The sequence below is a fragment of the Acartia tonsa genome, chromosome 4 (genome assembly GCF_053477335.1).
Source record: "Acartia tonsa isolate MP-2025a chromosome 4, ASM5347733v1, whole genome shotgun sequence".
Lineage (NCBI taxonomy): Eukaryota > Metazoa > Arthropoda > Copepoda > Calanoida > Acartiidae > Acartia > Acartia tonsa.
The window spans coordinates 15,471,617-15,496,999 of NC_137263.1; the positions used below are offsets into that span (position 1 = coordinate 15,471,617).

General features: G+C 33.6%; 1 protein-coding gene and 1 long non-coding RNA gene across 4 annotated transcripts; one reads left to right on the forward strand and one right to left on the reverse strand.

Moving 5' to 3' along the window:
• The first annotated feature begins 1,589 nt into the window (after positions 1–1,589).
• On the forward strand, positions 1,590–17,427 carry LOC145316225 (uncharacterized). Its single transcript, XM_080156603.1, has 10 exons — positions 1,590–1,867; positions 3,350–3,422; positions 3,650–3,792; positions 5,600–5,930; positions 7,043–7,153; positions 7,741–7,863; positions 13,842–13,925; positions 15,912–15,997; positions 16,409–16,481; positions 16,856–17,427. Exons 1-10 carry the CDS (start codon positions 1,677–1,679, stop codon positions 16,931–16,933), a joined length of 1,293 nt encoding a protein of 430 aa, XP_080012729.1. The 5' UTR covers positions 1,590–1,676; the 3' UTR covers positions 16,934–17,427.
• Positions 17,428–18,701: 1,274 nt separating this feature from the next.
• Positions 18,702–24,526, reverse strand: LOC145316227 (uncharacterized). 3 transcript variants are annotated; one of them, XR_013878382.1, is made up of 3 exons: positions 24,409–24,526; positions 19,401–19,571; positions 18,702–18,839 (listed from the first exon to the last, which is right to left on the reverse strand). It is a non-coding gene; the product is annotated as an uncharacterized LOC145316227 (long non-coding RNA). The 3 variants fall into 3 exon arrangements; XR_013878381.1 differs by having other exon boundaries at positions 18,702–18,848; XR_013878380.1 differs by having other exon boundaries at positions 18,702–18,848; positions 19,388–19,571.
• Positions 24,527–25,383: the final 857 nt, after the last annotated feature.

A 25,383-nucleotide genomic window follows, 5' to 3' on the forward strand; every position in this document is an offset into this window, starting at 1 on the left:
CTCAATAATGGGGACAGGTAGAATTTGTCATTCCAAGCATTAGGCTTTGTGATTATAAAATTATAGAATCATCGGAGATTTAAAGGTTTGATTCAACTTTGACAAAAAGTGTCGAGATTAATGTTTGATTTGCGGAAGACCTCTGTCCGCTCCAAGTATAAAGCCTCATTGTCCCCTTTAAAGTCATATAATTTATTTTGTAATGCATATAAAAATATACATATGTCTTTATCAAGATCAATAAAAATCAACAGTTAAAGGGTTCTTCAAGTGCTTTCCCTTAAAGTACCTATCGAGCACAAAACCCCCATCACCCGTTTAATTTAAAAAAATTGAAAAAAGTGGCATAGGGGCAATGTTTTTTTATGCCTCACCCCATATACAAGTACTCAATATGACCTAACCTATCCTTAAAAAACACGATAAACTACCCCTCCTTATGTACAATTAATTTTTCAGGGGGGTTTCTATTCCCCCCCCCTTACCCTTCCTATTTTCGGATCAAGGAAAGAAAACGAAGTAGCAGGTCGTCACAGTGGCTTTTCCTATTTCAAGGCCCTCTAGGGGGCTCTAACCTTGCAGGACAATCACTATCATTTACTTACCCTAACCTAAAATAACCCATCAAAGCCAATGTGAAAATATGACGAAACCCGCTACTTCTATTTCTTTCTAAGACTCTATATTTTCATTAGTTTTAATGAATGAAAAGAAGAAATGAACAAGTAAGAATAATAGGCATAACAACAGCTTGTTTTCTTTTCAATAAAAACTGTTGTGTAAGAAACAATTTCTGAGAATTGCCCCAGTTGAATGATTAAGTCTTTGTTTCCTTTACCCAGGGACATTCTAAGCTGTACGTAAGACACTTTATGTTCCAAAGATAACCGTAAAGGAGCATAAAAGAAAATCTTCCTAAAAGCTATCATACACAAAAAAATATGGTAATTCATTATTAAAACTCTTATACCTACCAATTTTAACATTCTACATAGTGTTGTAAAATAGTATTTCTATGTTATGGTAGATAAATAACAAATCTATTTTCACCCCCCAGCCCTACATAACTATTTAGCTAATTACTTTACAATAAAACAGAAAATATATCTAAAAGCAGAAAATATTGCTCCTTTGATGTGTAGCCTGCAGTGCATGCAATATTTGCACACCTTTCTGCCCCACTAAAGATGCGTGTCAACCTAGAAATAAATCAGGTCGAATTTTCCATACCCCACTTCCTTTATTTATGTCAGCATGTCCTTCTTCCCCTTTTTATGTGCTTTCATTTGCACTATGTGTTAAAAATGTGCAATATTTTTCTACAATTGATAGGAAAATCTTGAATGATATAGTTATTTATCGCATAGATAGCCGAAGGCCCGGGCTAAAGACTGGTTTTAAAAATATGATTTTTATTTTAGAATTCGTGGAAATTTGTCTGTAATACGATGCAATACATGATTTTTCAGTATGGCTCGGAACAAGTTCTATTCTTGCGGATATTACTAAAACTAATTAAACATCGAAGATATTTGAAAATAAAATATTTTGATTATCTAACCTGTACTTTAATAATTAGACGGCTGTGAAGTGAATAGCCTCCCCCCCCCCCTCCCCCGTGTGCCCCAATCCTCTTCCAGCAACAAATGTGTTAGTACTGTACGACTAGCCAAGCTATGTGCAGGCGGTCAACCCACCCCGTTATCCTTCTTATACTCGTCGTATTGACGCAACAACTGCTGTGTGTATCAACTGGGTTTAGAGTTGAAACCGATGATGATAAAGATGTGTTGAATCAAGTTGAAAGTCTGTTAAATGATGGAGAACAAAATGCAAGATTTAGAAGAGACACAGACAGAGGAGTTACGTAAGTATAATTTAGATAAAAACAAGGAGGAAAACATTCATAAGTAGCGAAGCACATATAAATCATGGATGGGAATACCTACAAGGAGTTTAAATTGCATTGGAGAAAAAATCACAAAACCTTTCTCATTTATTTTTTATATTTGTAGCATGACTAAAAAACCGACGGACAAAGTAAATTACATAGTGGATGCTTATGGATACAGGGAATTTTTCACACAAAATACGACGTCTGTCTTGAATAGCAGCTGAGGAAACCACATAACGGACTTACAAACAAAGTGAATTATAGAGTCGCTTTGGTATTAAAAACTACAAAAACATTAAGTTTATTTTGAACGTAATGTTGAAATGGCAAAAAACACGATTCTATTGAATTTACGTGTAAAATATACTCCGTCGATACTGTGATCGTAAAATCTATGCCTATCGTATCATATAGTTACACAAAAGCCGCACTACTAAAAAAGGCACAAAAATCTGTTTACTACGTTGCAATTTTAATAGATTATAAAGTGGCTAATATACTATTTCTTAAAAAGATTTTTGTTCTACTAAAATGTACTGTGTATGTACTGTAAGATCTATAAAACAGTAAATCATCATCTTTCAGGAAAAATGTACAACTTTTATTTCAGGTTTAATGCTATTTAAAGGTCCAGTTTTTAGAATAACTATATATGATATAATTATACAGTACAACCCCCCTAAAATATTTTTTATTTTACTGATAATTTTAGTTTTTAGAATCTATTAGTAGTTTCGTCATTTATTTTAAACAAGATTTTAATCTAGAAATAATAGACACACTCTCTAAATCAGCCAATAGGATGACAGAGGAAGAACAATGCGAGCATGACATTGTTTAATTATATCGTCAAAAATTTCGTCGCTCTTATGACAAATGGATTGTATGTAACAAAAAAAACACTGGTGATTGTCTGCTAGAATATAGATTTTAATTTTGACGAATTATGGGACCAGTTGGACCATCTAGATATATTATGTCTATTCTAGGAATCTTGACATCAGAGCTGCTATCCTGCAACTTGTCAATGTTATCAGATATGGTAGAAAGGATCCTAGATTCTAGGAGAACTTTCACTAATTATTCTAATCAGGATTATAATCTAGGAATCTTGACATCAGAGCTGCTATCCTGCAACTTGTCAATGTTATCAGATATGGTAGTAAGGATCCTAGATTCTAGGAGAACTTTCACTAATTATTCTAATCAGGATTATAATCTAGGAATCTTGACATCAGAGCTGCTATCCTGCAACTTGTCAATGTTATCAGATATGGTAGTAAGGATCCTAGATTCTAGGAGAACTTTCACTAATTATTCTAATCAGGATTATAATCTAGGTTCTGACATCAGAGTTGCCATCCTGCAACTTGTCAATGTTATCAGAGATGGTAGTAAGAATCCTAGAATCTAGGAGTAGTTTCACTAATTATTCTAACAAGGATTATAATCTAGGAATCTTGACATCAGAGCTGCAATCCTGCAGCTTGTCAATGTTATCAGAGATGGCAGTAAGAAGACAGACAAGGCAATGGATATAGAATATACATGGATATTATGACAGGGGAAAAATTATTATAAAATTAGTTTGCTTACATGGAACTCATTTATTGGTCAGTTTGTTCATCCAGTAGGAGGAGGGGATGTTGTAAAAGGGGTGGATGTATAGTTCTTTTAGCCCGCTGCGAGTTTGACTTTCTAAGAGAACATGAAAATCTGGTGCAACATCCAAGTAATAATATATCCATTGACAAGGCTAACTTTGATATCCTGCAAAAGATTGAAACTATTGAGGCCAACATGAATTCTATGAAAGGTTCCAGCAGTGTGGATCAGAAGATTGATAATATATCAACATTTTTGTTAAGAATGAACAACAAAATAGACACTCTTGCCAGGTAAGTTTTAAGTTTATTTAAGAAAAGTATGCATGTCTTCGAAACTGTTAATAACTGCAATACTGAAAAATCTGGTTCTCTGCAATACTGAAAAATCATGTATAGAATACTAAAGACAATTTTCCACGAATATTGAAATAAAAAAAAATAATACCAGTTTCATTAGCCTGGGCCTTAGGTACCTCAGGGCTTACAAAATTGGCTTTAATCTTATAATTTTTCATTGGAAAGCTGTCTACAATACGACGCGATAAATAACTATTTCAGTCGCGAAAATGTCCGTCCGTTATTTCAAAAGTCCGTCCATCCTTAATATTTTCAAACACAATACACAGACCAATGCATATCTAAATTATTCGTGCGTCTTAATTAAGCACCAAATTTAAAATTAACCGGTAAAAAGACACAATTTTTCATTGGTCAAATGTTTTGTTATTATCAAAAGTGCTAAAATGACTTAACCCCCAATTGAATGCAATTTTGTGAACTAGTTAGTTAAGGGAATGAAACAAATAAGAGCAAATTTGTCATAGCTAAACATGTAAAAAAAGTATTTAGAATTGATAACTGTAAATACATCGTTAAAATAATAGTGTTAAAAATGTACTAATAAAATAAGGTAAATATTTGAAAGATAAAACAGCACATGAACTAGATTTTATGGAATATATAAGCAAATACTAAATACAAAGCAAATAGAGAATCTGTATCTTGTATGTTTAGAAACATCTGTGGCCTCTAATTAAATAAAATAGTATAGACCGTCATCATTAGTGATTCTTTTCTATTTGATGTGGTCTTTTTTCAATGTTGATAGGAGCAAGCAAACCCACTCTATAACTAAGTCAAGTCTGTGTACAAACATGCTTTCTCATAAGATTACTAGCGAAAACTCCACTATAAACCTGAAGGTGGTGGAGATACCCTCTCCCGAAATAGTTCTAAAACTTCAATGGACCTATAAAAACCTTCACTGTAAAGTAGAACCAAATCTGTTCAGCCGAAAGCTACAGACAAAAAATGCTTACAGCTTTATACGATAGGATAGGATTTAAGGTCTCAACAAAGTTTATCTATATACGGAAAATTTTATAATATCTACATCGTTATTCAAGGATATTTTGAGAACCTAGTAATAGTGTCTAACTTTTTATCTTTGTGACGTAACAAAAATCGAAGGATGAGAGGGGAGGTGGGAAAGGAAACCCCTAAAAAAGAGATGGATTTTTGTTACGTCACAAAGATAAAAAGTTAGACACTATTACTAGGTTCATATTTTGATAATTCTACTCTCATAAACGAGAAAAGGGCACTCCATTTTGACATTGTCAGGTTCTAACTGAAGTGAAATTTTATCAAATCTTTAACTTCAGTCACCATCTTTTGTATTCATTTTTTTTTACAAAATCTCGATTGTAAACAAAATATCCCATGGCCCTCAACTGATCGGAGATAGGGATATACTATTCCCAATTTTCCATTACGTAAAATTCTTAAAATGTCATGGGAAAGGAATGATATATTTCTGTGTCACATTGCAATGATCTAAAGGGATAAGACAATGGCCGATAAAATGATATACCTAATGATTCTACACAAAATTAACTCTTCCATAGATTACAATTAGTGGTTGAAACTTTTGGAAACTTACCTTAATGAACCAACCAATAAAAATTAATTAAAGTCACCAAAGTTGTTAAGCCAATGAACAAGAAAACTTTATCATAAAACTTTAGGGACTAGTAAAATAAACAGCCCAATGTCCCCTCCCTCCCTGCTCACATTGATACAATTTTTCAATATTTAGGGAAAGAGGAGGGAGACAGAGCTCCGCCATGTTGGAGACCCTGGCACAAGAATCCTATGACATGATCACCCTGCTTCCCACTTACATTGAAAACACCAGAGCAGCCATCTTGGCCCTTGGAAATGACACCAAAAACCAGTTCCGCGAGGTTGAATCTCTATTGGTTGATGATACCGCAGATGGTGGGAAGCAAAGCTTGAAGACTGTGCTCAAGTCAACAGAGGATAATATACTACAAGCCTCGTCTGAGTTGAAGCAAATAGTTGTAGAGTCTGGTAATATGGCGGAGAGTTTGTTTGAAAGAGTTGACTCCGGATATAAAGAATTAGAGGTAAGCCAAAATTTCATTCTTTCATTTTACACGAACAGAAATTTTAATAGGTGCGAAATTCATTCAATTATTGCCAATAATTGGGCAAAAATATGAATTTGTTTAGTTAGATTCGTCAGAATAGACAATCTAATTTTGTGGCAAGTGCCTTGGATTAATTGATTATTATGACAGGAGAAAAAATGTGGTTTTCAATTTAGGTTGCTAACATGGACATCACTTATTGGTTCTTAGAGGAGGGGGGGTGGAGTAAAGGGGATTGATATGGAGGGGGAGGGTGCATTACTTTAGCCAGCTACAAGTTTCATTAGAGTACATGATAATTTGGTGTAAGATCCAAGCAGGGGCGTCCAAGCTTTTTTATTTGGGGGGGGGGGGTAAAATTTTGAAAATAAAAATTTTGGGGGTGCACCACCAAGCTCATTTTTTGGGGGGATGGGTAAAAATTGAAAATTCAAAATTCATTTGGGGGGGGGGGGGGTAATCACCCCTTTACCCCCCCCCCCCCTCTTGGACGTCTATGGATCCAAGTAATAATATATCCATTAGGTATACTTATAACTTATGGGGAATTTAATCTTGAGACGAGGTCATGCACACAAAATGAAGGTGAAATATTTGAACACAGCACATAACTTTCACTTGAAGGTTAACTTGAACTATGTCAATATATTGCATATATTTACATTCTAGCAGCTTTGCCCAAACCTTAAAGGTTCATAATGAAAAGAGGAAATATAAAAAAAAATTTCTTTCAAGAGAATTTAAAAGAACGGCGTTCTATACACCTCAAAATGGTTTAACAATAACCAGTAATGGCTTTTTTAGTACAATATATATGTATGAATACAAAAACTAAGGTTTGTTACTTATATTATTTATTTATTTTAGGAGGCGAAGGGGAATTTTTTAAATGCTATTTCTATTAGGAGGTTTGTGGTACCAACCCCCTCCCCAAAAAAAAAATAGTTATAAACCTTTCCAAGACCTATGAGAAGCTACATTGTGCAGGAGAACCATAACGGTTCAGCAGTTAGAGAGATCCATCAGAGACACAAACCCTAATACATGAATATAAGGAAACTTGTAAAAACAAAATGTAATGTTTGTAGAAGGAGATTCAAGGCTTGGCTAATGTTGAGAAGGTGCTGATAGATACAGCTGATTCTGTTATGGACACAAAGAGGAAAATTGAATTTGGTGTTCAACAAATCATTTTTAAGGTATATAAAAATTCTTAGGTTATTTTAACCAGAGCTCGGCAGCCGCGACTAAGCCTAAAATTCAAACCCGTTTGGTTGCTTTGCAAAATTTTTTGAAAAGAGGAATTGCCATATTTGATTTATGTTTAGACTTTCATCTGCCGAGCCCTGATTTAAACACCTATTACTAAAACATAATACACTATTTTGTAATATGTTACTGACTTACTAGAAACATTAAAATAGAAGAAAAATTATTTGGGGTTATCTTAGAAAAAGGCAATTCTTTTTCTATGTATGTATATTATCATTTGTTAAAATGCATTTTTGACCTTGGTAAAGTGAATATCTTTTTATTTTTAATTCCTGTATGTACACTATAAATAACTCAAAATATTTTAGAATACATTTGTAATGCTCCTATTTACTAGATGACCCCTCCACAAAATAGTTAAAACCTTCCTATGAGAAGCTAATCGGAAAAGGAGAACTATATCGGTTCATTGGTTAGTGCGAGCTTAAGCTTCAGACATACAGACGGACAGACAGACAGACAGAGACACATCCTGTTGCTATATTATAAGGATTCACAAATTAAATAATTTTAGGTTACAGAATTGATAGAGTTGTCTGGTGGAGAGATGGATGATAACTTGGCATCCAAGTTTGAGAGCATCACAAAAACTATTTTGGCCAACCAAACTGAAGCATTGACTAATTTAACATCTAAGGTTTATTTTATTTTAATTCGTGAATAAAATTAATCAAATATATTTTTTTAGGAGATAGGTATAGCCAGACTAAACAACAACAAACAATTTTAGGGTAACATTCATACTATAGACGTTAAAAATTGTACCTATTGCTGCTTTATCATCTTTGTGATATCAATAGTAGGAGTAGGAGGAATGCCTTGGCCCATAAACAGGTGCAACTCAATACATTACCATGCACAGTTAGAACACATAAAAGTCGTGCAATCAAAGGGTTGGTTGTCTATCGGGCGAATGGACACTTTACACCGCAATTAAATTTCAAAGCAGCGGAGTATGTTCCAAGGAACGTGGAGAGGTCTAGTACCCGAAGCGACACTAAACCTCCTAGAGGTCATTCTCAATATTTATGTATGTAAGTATATACTTACCATTCGTATTAATCTCTTAATCTTAAAATATTTAAATGAATCAAAATCATAGGAGATATACAGAGTATATGTAATTATAGATAAGCCCATTTAAACAGAAAAAAATTGTCAAGTATTACGGTATTCTATTCTAAAATTAGGTTAATATAATGTAGATATATTTCAAAATCAGTTACTTCATAAAGTCAGGGATAGTCAATGGATAATAAATTTGTGCATATTTCCAATGACAAGAATCAAAATTACCCCTACTGAAGGATAAAATTATTTGTTGAAAAGTTACTTATGGTTTGTCACCAACAAATCCAATAAAAAGTACCCAAAGTTTTTTAGCAAACTATTACAATTTCGTGGTTATTAAACTTTGGGTACTAGTTTAATTTTTAATTCAGATGCTGTGAGTATTGGTTTAAAAAATATGACGTAACAAAAAAAATTAGCCAATGAGAGTCCACTACCATTGCCGCCATCGGTCAATAACGGCCTCTGATTGGCTAATTTTTTTTGTTACGTCATATTTTTTAAACCAATACTCACAGCATCTTTAATTCAATGTCCCCTCCCTCCCTGTCAAATAGTAGAGATAAGAATAATAACAAGAACCACATATCATATAGAAAAAAGTTTGTTTAAATGTGTGTAACGGGAAAAAATATGGGACGAACACTTTATTAAGAATGGATTTACTTTTGACTAAGCGTTACAGGCTTTTTTATGGCCAAGATGACAATTTTGACTTATATGATAACTCTGCTACAAAAATTGCTTTATTATAACAACGTAAAATATATCACACACTTTTATGACTCACTGTTAGTTGAATTTCCAACATAAAGCATGTTTAAACAGACTTTCAGCAGTTTCCTTATCTCTCAAAGATAATTTTAAAAGCGAAGCTTTTCTATAATTAGGGTCGGTCCGTCCGTACGTCCGTAACGGATAGCTTTTTTCGTTAATTTAGACATGTTAGAATTGTCCTATCGATTTCAAATTTTGCATGGTGATTCCTTTAGTAGTTAGGTATGATTTAGAAAGCGTAGCAACTCTATAATCACTACCAAAATGTCCGTGCGTCCATTTTAAACATGTTGATTTTTTTTACTTTTTAAATAGCTTTTTTCGTTAATTTAGGCATGTTAGAATTGTCCTATCGATTTCAAATTTTGCATAGTGATTCCTGTAACAGTTAGGTACGAGTTAGAAAGCGTAGCAACTCTATAATCATTACCAGAATGTCCGTACGTCCATTTTAAACATGTTGATTTTTTTACATTTTAACAACAAATTTGTATGTGACCTAATTATCCGATTGTTCTGATTTTTAGTATACTGATTCCTGGGACAACAAAGTACAACATTATGAGCGAAGCAACTCTATAATCAAGTCCTAAAAATGTAAGTATGTCCATAGTCATTATCCTGTATCAAGCAGTTTTTCAACAAATTTACTTACAATTTTGCTTTGACTCTTATACATTCGCATTCTGATTATTCAGTTCTGACATTATACAAGTGTCAATGTCCGTTTGTCCTACCCTTTCAGTGCTTCGCTTTTATGGATGTTGTCATCCTTGTTTCTATATATATACATACATATTACTTACATTTACAATGATTCAGTTAATTTTCATTTATTCATCAAAATTAAAACAGTTTTGTTTATCCCTCCAACTTTTATATAAAATACTAGTGGCATCACTTGAGGGTAATGGTGGCAGTCTATCTCCCCCTATTTTCAAAAAAAAAATTTTTTTTTGGGGGGTGGGAGTTTTTTATGGATGATTTCTTCTTGGATGCTGGTACACCACACAAGAAAAGTTATAACTTTCTGAGAACCTACAATGCATGTAAAGAAGAACTATATAGGTTCAGCTGTTGGCGATATCCTTCAGTACAGGGACCCAGTACCCAATATAACAAAAAAAATTTAAAATTGATCACAAATTGGGAGGAGTTGGGTATCACTATAATTTAAAGCGATAATATACCGAACATTTGAAGCTAGAGAATTATTAATATTAGATTTCAACTTTAGGATTAGGTAATATAACACTTTTTAAGAATTTACCCTTTTTTATGAATTTATATAAAGATTTCATTATAACAAGGATGATAACATCCATAAAAGCGAAGCTCTGAAACGGTAGGACAGACGAACATTAACACGTGTAGAGTGTCAGAAATAAATAATCTAATATAATTGTATAAAAGTGGAAACAAAATTGTAAGTAAAGTTGTTGAATGTTGAATAACTGGTTAAATAACGAATAATGTTTAAGGAATTACTTACATTTTTAACACTTGATTAAAGTTAAGCTTCGCTTTTAACATTGTACTTTGTTGTCCTAAGAATCAGTATTCCAGAAGTCAGACCAATCGGATAATTAATCCAATAAAAATTTGTTAAAAAAGTTATAAAAAAAAACATTTTTAATATGCACGTACGTACTTTCTGGTAACGGACGTACGGACCGACCCTTATTATAGAAAATCTTCGCTTTTGAAAATTACAAGACAATTTATATAAATTCATATAACTATTTTACAATCAAAGTTAAATACGAACTAGAGTCTTATCACTACTTATTTTTTTCTTATCACAATTTCAACATTTAACTTCCTTCCAGAGACGTGCCACCACCCTGGCAAAATTAAGAGGGGTGGATACACCCCCTAAAAAGCCAACGTTGGTGTAAAAACATCCCTCGATTTTGGATTAGGTGAGGTGTCAAATTTTCAGATGCGCTTCGCGCATCCTCTCTGGCAAAATCCTGTGCACGCCACTGCCTCCTTGTATTTGATTTTGAAATTTGGATTTTCTCTCTTTCCGTTCAAATTTCCACCCTTGACTTACTGATAGCTGGGAGGAAGTGGACATTGCGCTATATATTACACTAGTCCCATAAGTTTTATGATAACGTTTTCTTATTCGTTGGCCGAACAACTTTTGGGTTGGGTATTTTATTTAATTTTGATTGGTTGATGCAAGTTGCGTATCCTAACTTTTCAACCACTAATTGTAATCTACAGAATGGATAATTTTGTGTATAAGCATTGGTGATGTACTTCAATTTATCGGCCATTGTCTTATCCCTTTAGATACCTAATAAAAAATTATCATTTATCAAACTGTTCAACAAATTATTATTTTCATTCATATAACTTATGAGGTGGACCACTGAACAAATATAATTTTGGCGGATGTAAATTTAGAACTGAAGCATATCAGTTAATAAAGTTCAAGAGGGAAAAGGAGGGACGACCATAATAACATGAGCAAGGATGACAACCTCAATAAAAGCGACAAACGAACAAAGGACAAACGAACATTTACTCTCGTAAAGTATCAAAACTGAATTTGCAGAATATAAATGTTTAAAGTTTTAACAAAATTGTACGTACATTTGTTACAAAACTGTTAAATACAGGATATAGTTTAAAGGAAATACTTAGTTTTCATTATATTTATAACTAGCGGCTACGCCCCTAGAGGCCTCTAGTGGCACTTTGAATGTTTTTTTTTATTTAAAATATCTAATTACAGAAATAAGGGGGGGGGGGGGGGGGAGTTTGTACACTTATAGGAAATGAAATTCAGTATCAAAGTTTGGGAGGGTCGTGTGGGCTTGTTTTTAAAGTTATCAACCTAATTCTTTTCGTAGGCTCTCTTATATGACTGGATATACACGGAAAAGTTTGAAAATTGAATTTCGGCACTTTCCTTCTAGGGGCTTGTGGAGCAAAAGACCCCCCAAAACACTAAAAATATGAGTTCTGACCTTATTTTTAAAGATATCGACCTGATTTTTTCTTTATAATACTTTTTTAACATAACCGAATCAACGAACCATTACAGATTTCATTTTGGGACTTTCCTTCTAGGGGCTTGTGGAGCAAAAGACCCCCCAAAACACTAAAAATGTGAGTTCTGAGCTTATTTTTTAAGATATTGACCTGATTTTTTTTATAACACTTTTTTAACATAAACGAATCAACGAACCATTACAGATTTCATTTTGGGACTCTCCTTCTAGGGGCTAGTGGAGCAACAGACCCCCAAAAACACAAAAAATATGAGTTCTGAGCTTATTTTTAAAGACAATAACCTCATTTTTTTATATAAAAATACTATTCTAACATAACCGAATCTATGAACCATTACAGATTTCATTTTGGGACTTTCCTTCTAGGGGCTCGTGGAGCAAAAGACCCCAAAAACACTAAAAATATGAGTTCTGAGCTTATTTTTTTACTAGAGGCTAGTGGAGCAAAAGTTCCCCAAAACACTAAGTTCTGAGCTTATTTTTGAAGATATTGACCTGATTTTTTTAAAATAATACTTTTTTAACATAACCGAACTAAGAAACCATTACAGATTTTATTTTGGGACTTTCCTTCTTGGGGCTAGTGGAGCAAAGATCCTAAAAACACTAAAAATATGAGTTCTGAGCTTTTTTTTAAAGGTATCAACCTGATTTTTATAAATAATACTTTTTTAACATAACCGAACTAAGAAGCCATTAAGGATTTCATTTTGGGACTTTCCTTCTATGGGCTTGTGGAGCAAAAGACCCCAAAAAACATAAAAATATGAGTTCTGAGCTTATTTTTAAAGATATCAACCTGATTTTTTAAAAATAATATTTTTTAACATAACCGAAGTAAGAAAACATTACAGATTTCATTTTGGGACTTTCCTTCTAGGGGCTAGTAGAGCAATAGTTCCCCAAAACACTAAATTTATGAGTTCTGAGCTTATTTTTAAAGATATCAATCTGATTTTTTTAATAATACTTTTTTAACTTAACCGAATCTACGAAACATTACAAATTTCATTTTGGGACTTTCCTTCTAGGGGCTTGTGGAGCAAAAGACCCTTAAAAGCACTAAAAATATGACCTTATTTTTAAAGATATCAACCTGATTTTTTTAGAACACTTTTTTAACATAACCAAACTTGGTAACTTTTACAGATTTAATTTTGGGACTTGCCAGTGGAGCAAAAGACCCCCAAAACACTAAAAATATTTTCTAAAAGTTTCTATTAAAAAAATCAGCTCATTTTCTTTAAAGATAAGCTGAGAACTCAATTTATTTTGTTTTGGAGGTGTTTTACCCTACTTTCCCCTAAAAGGAAAGTGCCAAAATGAAATTATTAGTGGCTACCTAGTTCAAACATGTAAAAAAAGTTTTCATGAAAAAAATCAGCTCAATATCTCTAAAAATATTTTTTGGGAGTCTTTTGCCCCACTAGCTTCTAGAAGGAAAGTCCCAAATGAAACCTGTAAAAGTTACCAAGCTTGGTTATGTTAAAAAAAGTGTTCCTAAAAAAATCAGGTTGATATCTTTAAAAATAAGGTCAGAACTCATATATTATATTCATTATAGGGTTGTAACGCTTTCTAAATAGTACTTAACTGTTGTAGGAATCATCATGCAAAGTTTTTAAGTTTGAAATCGATAGGACAATTCTAAAATGTCTTAATTAAGGCAAAAAGCTTACTGTTACGGACGAACCTACCCTTTTAAACATGGTTTAAAATTTCTAATTATTTCATGTACTAGGTGGAGAAGGAGATCGGGCAAGTGTGGAGACAACTGGGCATCATGTATGGACAGCTATCAAGCTCAATAGGCATTCTTGAAAAGGTATAATTTAATTATGCAAACAGAAGTAAACTATCAATATTAGTGAAATGGGTGTAATTTATCAAGTGTTACTTCACCTACACCAAAACCTGCTCAGGGCTTGTTACACAAAATTTGTCATAAAAACAAAACAATAAAATAATTTGTAGTGTTATTTGACAAACACTGAAAACTATCAAAGTAAAGCATTTCTAGCTTAGGTAATCGATATATAATTACTTGGATGTTCCACCAGATTTTTATATACCATGAAAAAGTTATGTCTATGTTGGCAAACTCAATTGACGACATTTTTACCCATGTCATGTGTATTCTATTATATACAGGGTGCGCCACATAAATCCGGACTTTTTCTTATTTTTAAACAAATGAACATAAAATCGTCAATTTTAAAGATTTTATTGAATTTTAAAAACTGGGAAGCAAACTAGGTATATGACTGTTAGATTATTCAATAAAATCGCCGCCAGCCTCAATCACCGCCTCTACCCGCCCCCTGAACCGTCCCCAGATCCTGGTCACCATGTCCCAAGCTGGCGAAGTTCTCCTTCATAATGGCAATGAGGGAGGTCTTTGTGGTATGGGCGCGTCTATTTGTTCGTGTTTTAATGGCGCTCCAGGCCCAAAAGTCAATTGGATGAAGATCGGGGCTGCTGGAAGGCCATATCTCCTTATGGACGTGAGTAACTGCAGGATCCAAATTCACCCATCTTTCAAGCTACCCTTCGACACGGCGGCTCTCATTTGGGCCACAATTAAGCTAGAACAACGTCTAATACCTTTTTGGAAATGGCATGAAGATTAAGCTAGGGTTATCATCGCAACACATAGTCTAAAACATATGGGCCCATGTAGTCGACAACCGAGAAACTTTCACGAATTTTTACGATTTTTGACATCTCAAAATCTACCACGTTTCACTTTGATGGAGTAATACGGCCAAGCCATTTCAGATAGAGAGCTCTAGTCCTTTCTAGTGTCTTACTTACGTATCTAACAGTATCCCCAGCAAGTTGCATAACTCTACCTCACCTACAGATGGGCTGAGGTCACATTTAGTGGGTCCTAGTCGAGAATACAGGGTAAACTATCAGCGCATTTCGATTCTGCCATGTTGAACATAAACGCTGCCAGCTCGGAGAACACGTCCTCCATCGTCCAAATTTTTTTTATTGGCAAAAAGGTAATTACCCAAGCTTTTTTATAGTGTGGTCAAACGTCATGATTGGTCAAGTAGTTTTGGTTCTATGGCCGTTTGAAAAAAGTCCGGATTTATGTGGCGCACCCTGTACATCATTCTGACATACACTGAAAACTAAGAAAGTCAAGTAATCCTACAGTTACTGAGATATTAAGGTCAAGGACAGAAATAATGAAAGTACTTTTGAGAAATTAATTGAAGTACATATTTTTGTGCGCGGCCACTTGTCTCATGTACAAATCGATATATTAATACATGGATGTTGCACCAGATTTTCAAGTACTTTGATAAAGGGATGCTCACAACTCTGGCTAAAATAACAATACCTCCCCCCCCCTCCTATTGGATGAACGAACTTACCAATACATAAGGTCCATCTTAGAAACCTAAATATTCCCCTGTCAATATATCCACGTATATCCTATATCCATTCCTGTATAGGTTGCGTCATCTATATTTCTATTAACTTGAAACGTTGTACTAAAGAATCCGTAAAAAGCTTTAAGGGATTTTTTCCATTGAATTTGAGCCAGTTTCAATAGCTTAAGTATAAGCATACTTTTATACCTATAATTTTCCACCATTCAACACTTATTATAAGCGTCAAGCCGATTTATCTTGCTCGGATAGATTTTTGTTTAAATACAAATAGTCGATCTTTTTGGAGACCTTATTATTAGATTGACTTAGATTAATTTCATTTACCTCATCTAATCTAAATGTGTAGAAATATACATTCATAGCAGAAAACACAGAATTACACCTAAATTGTTATAAATATATAGGTTAAAGATCAGACAGAAATTTACGTGAGCAAAACAGACAAAAATCTGGGATCAATGGACAATCAAGTAGAGGGATTAACTGACAGGTAAAACTAATTTCTTTCTTCATATAAATAAATGTGCTATTTATTCATTTTAGAGTCCTTATTGGCAAAATTTCACAATATAATTACGAAGTTATAAAAAACATCCGATACAACAAATCATTAAAAAAAGAAAAAACATGACTTTTTGTTAATGGTCAAATGTCTTGTTTCAGTCAAAATAACACTAATTACAATTATCTAAACTTTCAAAATCTACAGCTTCACTTAAATGTTTTTCCCCGAGTAATCTTGGAGGATTTATGCATACAATCTCATGGATGTGTGATATTAAAAAAAAATTAAGATACGTTATGTCCTACTTTATCTATATGTGAATTGGATTGCCGTTACGTTTCTGATCTAAAGATATTAAAATATCGTCGTTTTAAAATGACTATATTTAATTAAAAGGATGAGTGAGGTAGACAATAACTTAAACTACATGTTGGGACAGCTTAGTCTGGTGGTTCAAGAATTTAACCAGGTATGTATAATTGATATATTATTACTTGGATGTTGCACCAGATTTTCATGTGCTCTGATAAAGTTATGCTCGCAGTAATAATCCCTCCCCCCTACCCTCCTACACTGGATGAACGAACTGACCAATAAATAAGGTCCATGTTAGCAAGCTAAATTGACAAATTTTCCCGCCAATATATACTAAATCCATTCCAAGTATCAACAAACCTTTTACATTTTTCTACAGCTAAAAATATTTATTTTGATATAAAATAGCACAGTAATCGCAAACTCAAACATTATGTATAACATGAATTGGCAAATTAGTTGGCTGAAGGACAAAATAAACTGCTTTTCTATTTTGTAAAAATAATATTGACCGCTAAATTTGTTTAGGTTAAAACAGGATTAGGAGAAGCTATGAATGGTATAGGTGATGATCTACTAGAAAAGAAAACAAATGATGAGAATTGAGTTCTATCCATATTAACAAATAAATCATCATATAGCCAAATTGTATAATAGTGACCCTAAATAGTTATTTGCCGCATCGTATTATAGACAGCTTTCCGTGGACACCCTAGAAAATTTATAAGCTTTAAAGTTTTCTTAGCCACGAGGGGCCGAAGAATATCAAAACTAGTATTAATTTTATGGTTTTTATTGTGATATTCTTTGAAAATTGCCTGTAATACGATGTTATACATTATTTTCTGTATTGCTGGTAACCGGCCCTAATCCAGCGAATATAAATCGGTTTCGAAGCCATACTGAAAAAAGAATTTAGGTTCTAATGACGTGCTAAATTATGCACTTCTAACTTGACTTAAATTCTTCACAAAGAAAATTATAAAATTGTATGTAAATATTTTATATTTAAGTTTTTATGTATTTTTGCATTTTATTTATTAATCAAAATTATTACTAATATTGTTAAATGAAATAAAAATTAACTTGATAAGCATAAATAAGTGTGCAGTGAACTGATTAAAAGGGGTTGATATTAAAATTTTATAAAAAAAATCCTAAGAACATAAAGGTGCTCAATAAAAAAGGAGTCGAATGATAGTTTATGGCGAGGAGAGTAGTATAATAATTCCTAATTGGGAAACAATTTCCGCGGTAGATCGTGATTCCCGCCGACGTTCACAGTTCAACTTTGTACTTCTTTGGTCTAATTACTGTGTGTTTATAAGAGTTTTGTTCCTTTTCAGGAATTGTTACTAATCGTTACCCACCGTCGTAAGACAACTAACCCTTTGATTGCACGGCCTTTTTTGGGGGAGTTCTGACTGTGCAGTGCATAACAATGAGTTTCGCCTGTTAAAGGGCAAAGACAATCCTCCCACTCTTAGTATTTATGACATAGCAGCAGTAGGTACAAGTTACTATGAAGCGGTGTGGTCCAGACCAGAACCCAACACCTCCCAACGTTACCAATTACGCTAATGCGACGGGTATCATCTGACTATATATTACACCCTTTTCCAGTCGAAGAATTTCATGCGGGGGGCGAGATTTCTTTAATATTTCAGTAAGGGCTTGGCTTTATTCGCGCAAAATAATTAAAATTGTATCTGGTACCAATATGAAGCTTCACAAAAATTATCGGTTTAGCAATTCGCGACATCATAAAATACTTCACTAATTTATAATAGGTAGAGAAAGATCACTATCATTCTAGCGAGGATTTTGATGGGGCATCTAGTAATTAAAAAAGAAAGGATGACAGGAATCGTTATATTCTTACTTAGATGAATAGAATTATACTTTATTCTTAGATGTTACACTATAATTACGCGTACCCTCAGCAGAAGTTTGTACCATATATCAAGTATGACGCGGCGTGGTCCAGACTCTAACCCGATACGTTACCAATTGCGCACTAATTCCGCGGGTTCTTGATACAATAATATTTTCCTTTTGCAGGAAGCTGAAATGAATATCTAAATTTTTTGCCATTATATTACCATAAATTATTGCAATTCATGTTCCGTTGATCTTCTACAAGAAGTTTTATAAGGGAATCTATAAAATCAATTACTAACATAGGTTTAATCCTTTGGTAAATAAATGTAGATGCCAAAAAAAAGCCGGTCTGAGTCGGTGTAGATTAAAAAATACCGATACCGCCCTTATTCGAGACAATCGGCCACAGCCACTTAGTTGCAGAGCCATTTAAAATATGGTTTGCATATAAATGCCTTTTATTTTAGCTATAAAATATGACAAAAATTAGAACTGAACTATTATATACTTTTATTTACACCAAAAACTTTATCATTATGAAAATTAAAACAAAGAAAATTTGTAATAATGAAGAAATAGTATAATAAATATACAAATATTAAATGCAGTAAATAAATTTCAAATTAACATACTAAAGGGACTGTGAACGAAAAAATCAGATTATCAAACATTAACATTCTCTCATTCATCCACTTTTGATTACAAATTTTTAAATAATAAAGGTGCAATTTTTACATTCTGATAAGGGTGTAATCTAAATATCCTAAGTGGGTTATTTTTTGTCCGACACAATAAAAAAGGACATTATCATTTTAAATAACCTCTGAGATTCAACCCTTTGTAGACAGTGAGGTACTTTTTTGTCAATAATACGAATCTAAAATAGATCTTTATTTCCTAATTACTATGTTTTTAAACCACGAATTGGGAATTTTATGTCATAAAATGAATCTTTAACAGTTAGTAAATTGTTTTAACTATAAATGACAAGTTAAATATCCCTACAAACACTAGGTATAATAAACAAAAACATTCAGATTTTCCTTGTTTTTCCATTTTTCCCTCTCAAAATGCCGCAAAATCAGAGCATTAATCCTCGATATTTTTCTTAATAGGACGTTATTGGTTGATCAGTATAGTGAAAGGTTCTTAGATAATGTTAAGATTTGATAATCAGACGAGAAATTTTTACATTTACACTCCCTTTAACAAATTTTAACGAAATACAATGTAGATGGTATGGATGTTTCGTGAATTCTGGATTTTGATGAGTCATGAATGGTCCCCATGTGAGTTAATCTTGTTGTGCCTGCGGCTGCAGTGTCTAAATGTGTAATCAATCTCTGACACCACCTTGTACATCCTGGAAAATATCAACAACTTACAAATCTACAATTAAACTAGGATGATATACTAGGATAACAATACATAAACACAATTAAGGGGGGGGGGGCGTAATGACATAAGCTCTTAAACCGTGAGCAAAATGGTCTAAATATTGAGCTAGACCCTTCAAACTTGGTATATAAGCCTAGTCCTATAGGTATTACATCTAAATGGCAAAAAAATCCAAAAATTTTTTATTTTTAGGTTAGGTTAGGTAAGAAAAACCCTGCGGAAATGGGGTTTTTAGGCTTTTTTTGGTCTATTTTGATGTGGAAACTTGCCTTAAATTGTTTTTTCTTAGGGTTTTAACTTAAATACACTGTATCTATTCATATGGACATTATTTAAGATGATTCAGCAAGTCGGGGACCGACCCCAGGGGGCTAGGTGGGTGGCCCGCAGGGGTTAAGTGCATTTTCCCCAATATATATGATGTGATACATCAAATGATATGTTTTTTAGGTCAAAGAACTCGAATTCAGAGCTAAAATAAGCATTAAAATAATCTGAAGCTAACCCCAGCGGGCTAGGTGGGTTGCCCACAGGGCTTAAGTGCATTTTACCTAACCTAACCTAGAAACTTACATTTGATATTTATTTTTAAATATTTTTTTTTTCTAGAATAAACTGTCCATTCATGAGGACCTTATTTCAGATGATCCAGCAAGTCAAAGACCGACCCCAGCGGGCTAGGTGGGTGGCCTGCAGGGGTTAAGTGCATTTTCCCCAATATATATGTTGTGATAAATCCAATTATATGTTTTTTAGGTCAAAGAACTCAAATTCAGAGCTGAAATAAGCATTAGACTAATCTGAAGCTAGCCCCAGCGGGCTAGGTGGGTTGCCCACAGGGCTTAAGTGCATTTTACCTAACCTAACCTAGAAACTTACATTTAATATTTTTTTTTAGGTTTTTTTTCTAGAATAAACTGTCCATTCATGAGGACCTTATTTCAGATGATCCAGCAAGTCAAAGACCGACCCCAGCGGGCTAGGTGGGTGGCTCGCAGGGGTTAAATGCATTTTTTTTTTAAAGCATGTGTTGTTATACATCCAACTATATGTTTTTTAGGTCAAGAAACTCAAATTTACAGGTAATAAAAGCATCAGACTAATCTGAAGTTAGCCCCAGCGGGCTAGGTGGGTTGCCTGCAAGTCTTAAGTGCATTTTACCTAACCTAACCTTATGTATACCACATACCACGTAAAAACTAGCCTCAGGTTGGTATTGTGTTTTTTTAGCTCCAAATTTAATTTCTTGACTTAAAAAACCTATAGTTTGATGTATAACAACACATAATTTGGAAAATTTACCCCTGCAGGCCACCCACCTAATCCGCGGGGGTTAGCCTTAGGTCAGTCTAATGCTTAAAATAGCTCTAAATTTGAGTTTCTTGACATAAAAAACCTATAATTTGATGTATGACAACACATACTTTAGAAAAAATGCACTACACCCCACCTACCTAGCCCGCTGGGGTCGGTCCCCAACTTGCTGGATTATCTAAAATAATGTCCCTATTAATAAACACAGTTTATTCAAGGAAAAAACCAAAAAGAATAAGTAATTTTGTAGGTTAGGTTAGGTAAAATGCACATAAGCCCTGTGGAAAATCTACCTAGCCCGCGAGGGTTAGCTTCAGGTAAGTCTTATGCCAATTTTAGCTCTGAATTTGAGTTTCTTGACCTTAAAAACATATATTTTGATATATAACAAGGTATATATTGGAAATAATGCATTTAACCCCTGCAGGCCACCAACCTAGCCCGCTGGGGCTAGCTTTAGATTAGTCTTATGCTAATTCCAGCTCTAAATTTGAGTTAACTGACCTAAAAAACTTATAATTTGATGTATCGCAACATTTATATTGGGAAAAAATGCACTTAACCCCTGCGGGCCACCCACCTAGCCCGCTGGGGTCGGTCCCCGACTTTCTGGATCATCTTAAATAAAGTATCATTAATAGACACAGTTTATTCAAGAAAAAAACCTGTGAAATATAAGTAAGTTTCTAGGTTAGGTTAGGTAAATGATCTTAAGCCCTGCAGAAAACCAACCTAGCCCGCGGGGGTTAGCTTCAGGTAAGTCTTATGCCAATTTTAGCTCTGAATTTGAGTTTCTTGAACTTAATAACCTATATTTTGATATATAACAAGGTATATATTGGAAAAAATGCACTTAACCCCTGCGGGCCACCAACCTAGCCCGCTGGGGCTAGCTTCAGATTAGTCTAATGCTTATTTTAGCTCTGAATTTGAGTTCCTTGACCTAAAAAACCTATAATTTGATGTATCACAACAAATATATTGGGAAAAATGAACTTAACCCCTGCGGGCCACCCACCTAGCCCGCTGGGGTCGGTCCCCGACTTTCTGGATCATCTTAAATAAAGTATCATTAATAGACACAGTTTATTCAAGAAAAAACCTGTGAAATATAAGTAAGTTTCTAGGTTAGGTTAGGTAAATGATCTTAAGCCCTGCAGAAAACCAACCTAGCCCGCGGGGGTTAGCTTCAGGTAAGTCTTATGCCAATTTTAGCTCTGAATTTGAGTTTCTTGAACTTAATAACCTATATTTTGATATATAACAAGGTATATATTGGAAAAAATGCACTTAACCCCTGCGGGCCACCAACCTAGCCCGCTGGGGCTAGCTTCAGATTAGTCTAATGCTTATTTTAGCTCTGAATTTGAGTTCCTTGACCTAAAAAACCTATAATTTGATGTATCACAACAAATATATTGGGAAAAATGAACTTAACCCCTGCGGGCCACCCACCTAGCCCCCTGGGGTCGGTCCCCGACTTGCTTAATCATCTTAAACAATGTCCATATGAATAAATACAGTGTATTTAAGTTAAAACCCTAAGAAAAAAAAATTTAAGGCAAGTTTCCACATCATAATAGACCAAAAATAGCCTAAAAACCCCATTTCCGCAGGGTTTTTTTTACCTAACCTAACCTAAAAATAAATTTTTTTGGATTTTTTTGCCATTTAGATGTAATACCTATAGGACTAGGCTTATATACCAAGTTTGAAGGGTCTAGCTCAATATTTAGACCATTTTGCTCACGGTTTAAGAGCTTATGTCATTACGCCCCCCCCCCTTTTTGATACAATAATTTTAAATAAGACATGGAGTCAGGGGTGACCCCGTTAAGGGGGGGGGGGGGGGTAAAAAAAATATGTTGTTGAAGGGAAAAAAATTAAAAGTAATGAAAACATTTTTTCCACTTTTCTCCCCTCCTTGTTGAAAAAACAAAAATAATGAGTGGGAGAGGAGATAATATAAATAGAATACCTAAAAAGTTTTTACCCATTTTTCCTCTTTCCTTGCTAAAAACAAACCAGGAGGGGAAAAAAATTGCAGCAGGGGAAAAATAAATCTTGTGCAGAATATACACCCCTGCATGGAGTTTAATCATTAATTACATTATATTAGTTCACAAAAGGGGAAATTAAGATGAAAATTAAAAACCTTTTAATGTTATAGAGGAAGCTTTACAAAGTGTCTAAAATCAGCCATGTGACGTCATAAAAATAATGGATAAGAAGAGAAGTGGGAAAGAAAACCCCTAAAATAGATGGATATCCATAATTTTTAAGACGTCACATGGTTGATTTTTTTTAGACACTTTGTATAACGTCTCCTACAGGCAAATTTCACCTATTTGAAACGATTGACTAGGTAATTTTTACCCTCCTTGGCCAAGTACTTTAGTAGTAACTTAAAAATCGTTTCCTGTAAAACTACATTTGTTAAATTATTAAGGGAAATTCCCATCTTACCGCTTACTAAATTAGTATTAAGCCATTGTGACATTACGAAAGCATTTGATGTAATTGACATTATTATTTAGTAAAATTATTTAGTGTGGCTTCAAAACCGATTAATATCCGGTGGATTAGAACTGGTTCTTAGCCAAACTAATAAATCATGTATAGCATTGTATTACAGAAATTTCCAAAGATTGATACCACTTTCGTAAGACAGAGCCTAACAAAACTGTCTTAATCTTGAATTTTTTCTTTATAATATCCGTGGAAAGCTATCTTTAGTACAATGCGATAAATAACTATTATTATATCCAACACATAATTCTCAGACTCTTATAGCAAACCCTGAAGTTATTTTCCTTTTCTGAATTAATGTTCTAAGTAGTAGGGCCGTACGGATGCAATTTCAAAGTTTGGATCAAGTACAGTTCACTGTAAAATGTTTCAGGTAATGATTATCTGGAAAAATCTATGAACTTTTAATGTCTATAGCTGCTAAATATCTGAACGTGCATGTCATTCCCTAACACAGTGTCAAGCGGTATAAGTAGGGTTGGCAATCCGCTCAATGTTCGGGTCGGATTCGGATTTTTACAAAAATCCGTCCAAAAAAATATCAGATTGCGGATTTTTTTTTCAGATTGCGGATTCTAGCCATATTTTTAAAAGTTTTTTTTGTAAGTAAAAAATCTAGCCCTTACAGCGGCTATTTTCTAACCCTTACTTAACCTAACCTAAATAAACCATGAAAAGCTACTGTGATAAAAATAACTGTCATAAAATTAACAATCCGAATCCGCAATTACAATTGCGTTAATCAGGTTTTTCCTGTCCATTTATGGACATGGTACATTATTGAATAATGAATGTTTCCGATTATTTTTAGGCATCATTTTGTCGGTTAAAACATTTTATGCGAGCATAATCTATACATTATTTGTCCTTCAGTAGTATTCATAGATTTTAAAAATAATCTTTGCCATTAACATTTTACCGTGAATGGCACTAGATACGAAAGTTTATTTAATCTTTACCTTGAAGATGTTATCCTCAGATTAGCCCTGTCTTGCATGCTAAGGTATGGTAGGACACATATCAAGATAGCCTTGGGTATCTCACCTGCAGCATCCATTCTAGTCTAAAAATTTTCTCAATTTTTAACAAAAAGGGTAATATTGATTCGATTTTCTCCTTTTCATCAATATTCGTTTTGTATGGAAAATGAAAGGTAGCATCCAAGTTTTATTTTGTATTGTATTATCATAGTAGTTTTTCACGCTTATTCTAAGTTAGGTTAGGATCAGTAAAGGTTAAAAAATTGCCGCTGTAGGGGCTAGAATTTTATAAAAAGACCTTTAAATTCTTGCTAGAATCTGCAATTCATTATTTTAAGCCATGTACAGTGTGTTTTTTTTATGAGAACTTTTTTGAAAGCAATTTTACCCCACTTATAGTTATCAGAATTTAATGATTAATGGCTTATTTTCTTCGTTTTTTAAGGGAAATTATGAAACAACAAAAAAAATTACCGTTTTTGTTGAAAAAGTACAGTAAAGTTGAAAATTGAAAACTTAGGTGTCAACATCTAAAAATGGTTTTAGCGCATTTTTCTTATGTTCAAATATTCTACCTTTTGCAAGAATGGCTGCAAAACGCTTCAAAGTTGAGATATAGAGCTATAAATTTATACAGATACTATTGGGGACATGTACTAGAATAGGTCAAAGTTTGAAGGCCATATCTCAATCTGGGAGAAAGTACTGGCCCCCCAAAGTCGACTACTGAAAATCCAATTTTGAGCATAAGAAAAATGCGCTAAAACCATTTTTAGATGTTGTCACCTAAGTTTTTAATTTTCAACTTTACTGTACTTTTTCAACAAAAACTGTAATTTTTTTTGGTTGTTTCATAATTTCCCTTAAAAAACGAAGAAAATAAGCCAATAATCATTAAATTCTGATAACTATAAGTGGGGTAAAATTGCTTTCAAAAAGTTTCTCATAAAAAAA

Bases quoted from the DNA above. Each gene is read 5' to 3' on its own strand.
- LOC145316225 (XM_080156603.1), top strand. From the start codon at position 1,677: ATGTGCAGGCGGTCAACCCACCCCGTTATCCTTCTTATACTCGTCGTA. The intron at 5,931-7,042 runs GTAAGCCAAAAT...TAATGTTTGTAG, and splicing joins CCGGATATAAAGAATTAGAG to AAGGAGATTCAAGGCTTGGC. The intron at 7,154-7,740 runs GTATATAAAAAT...AAATAATTTTAG, and splicing joins TTCAACAAATCATTTTTAAG to GTTACAGAATTGATAGAGTT.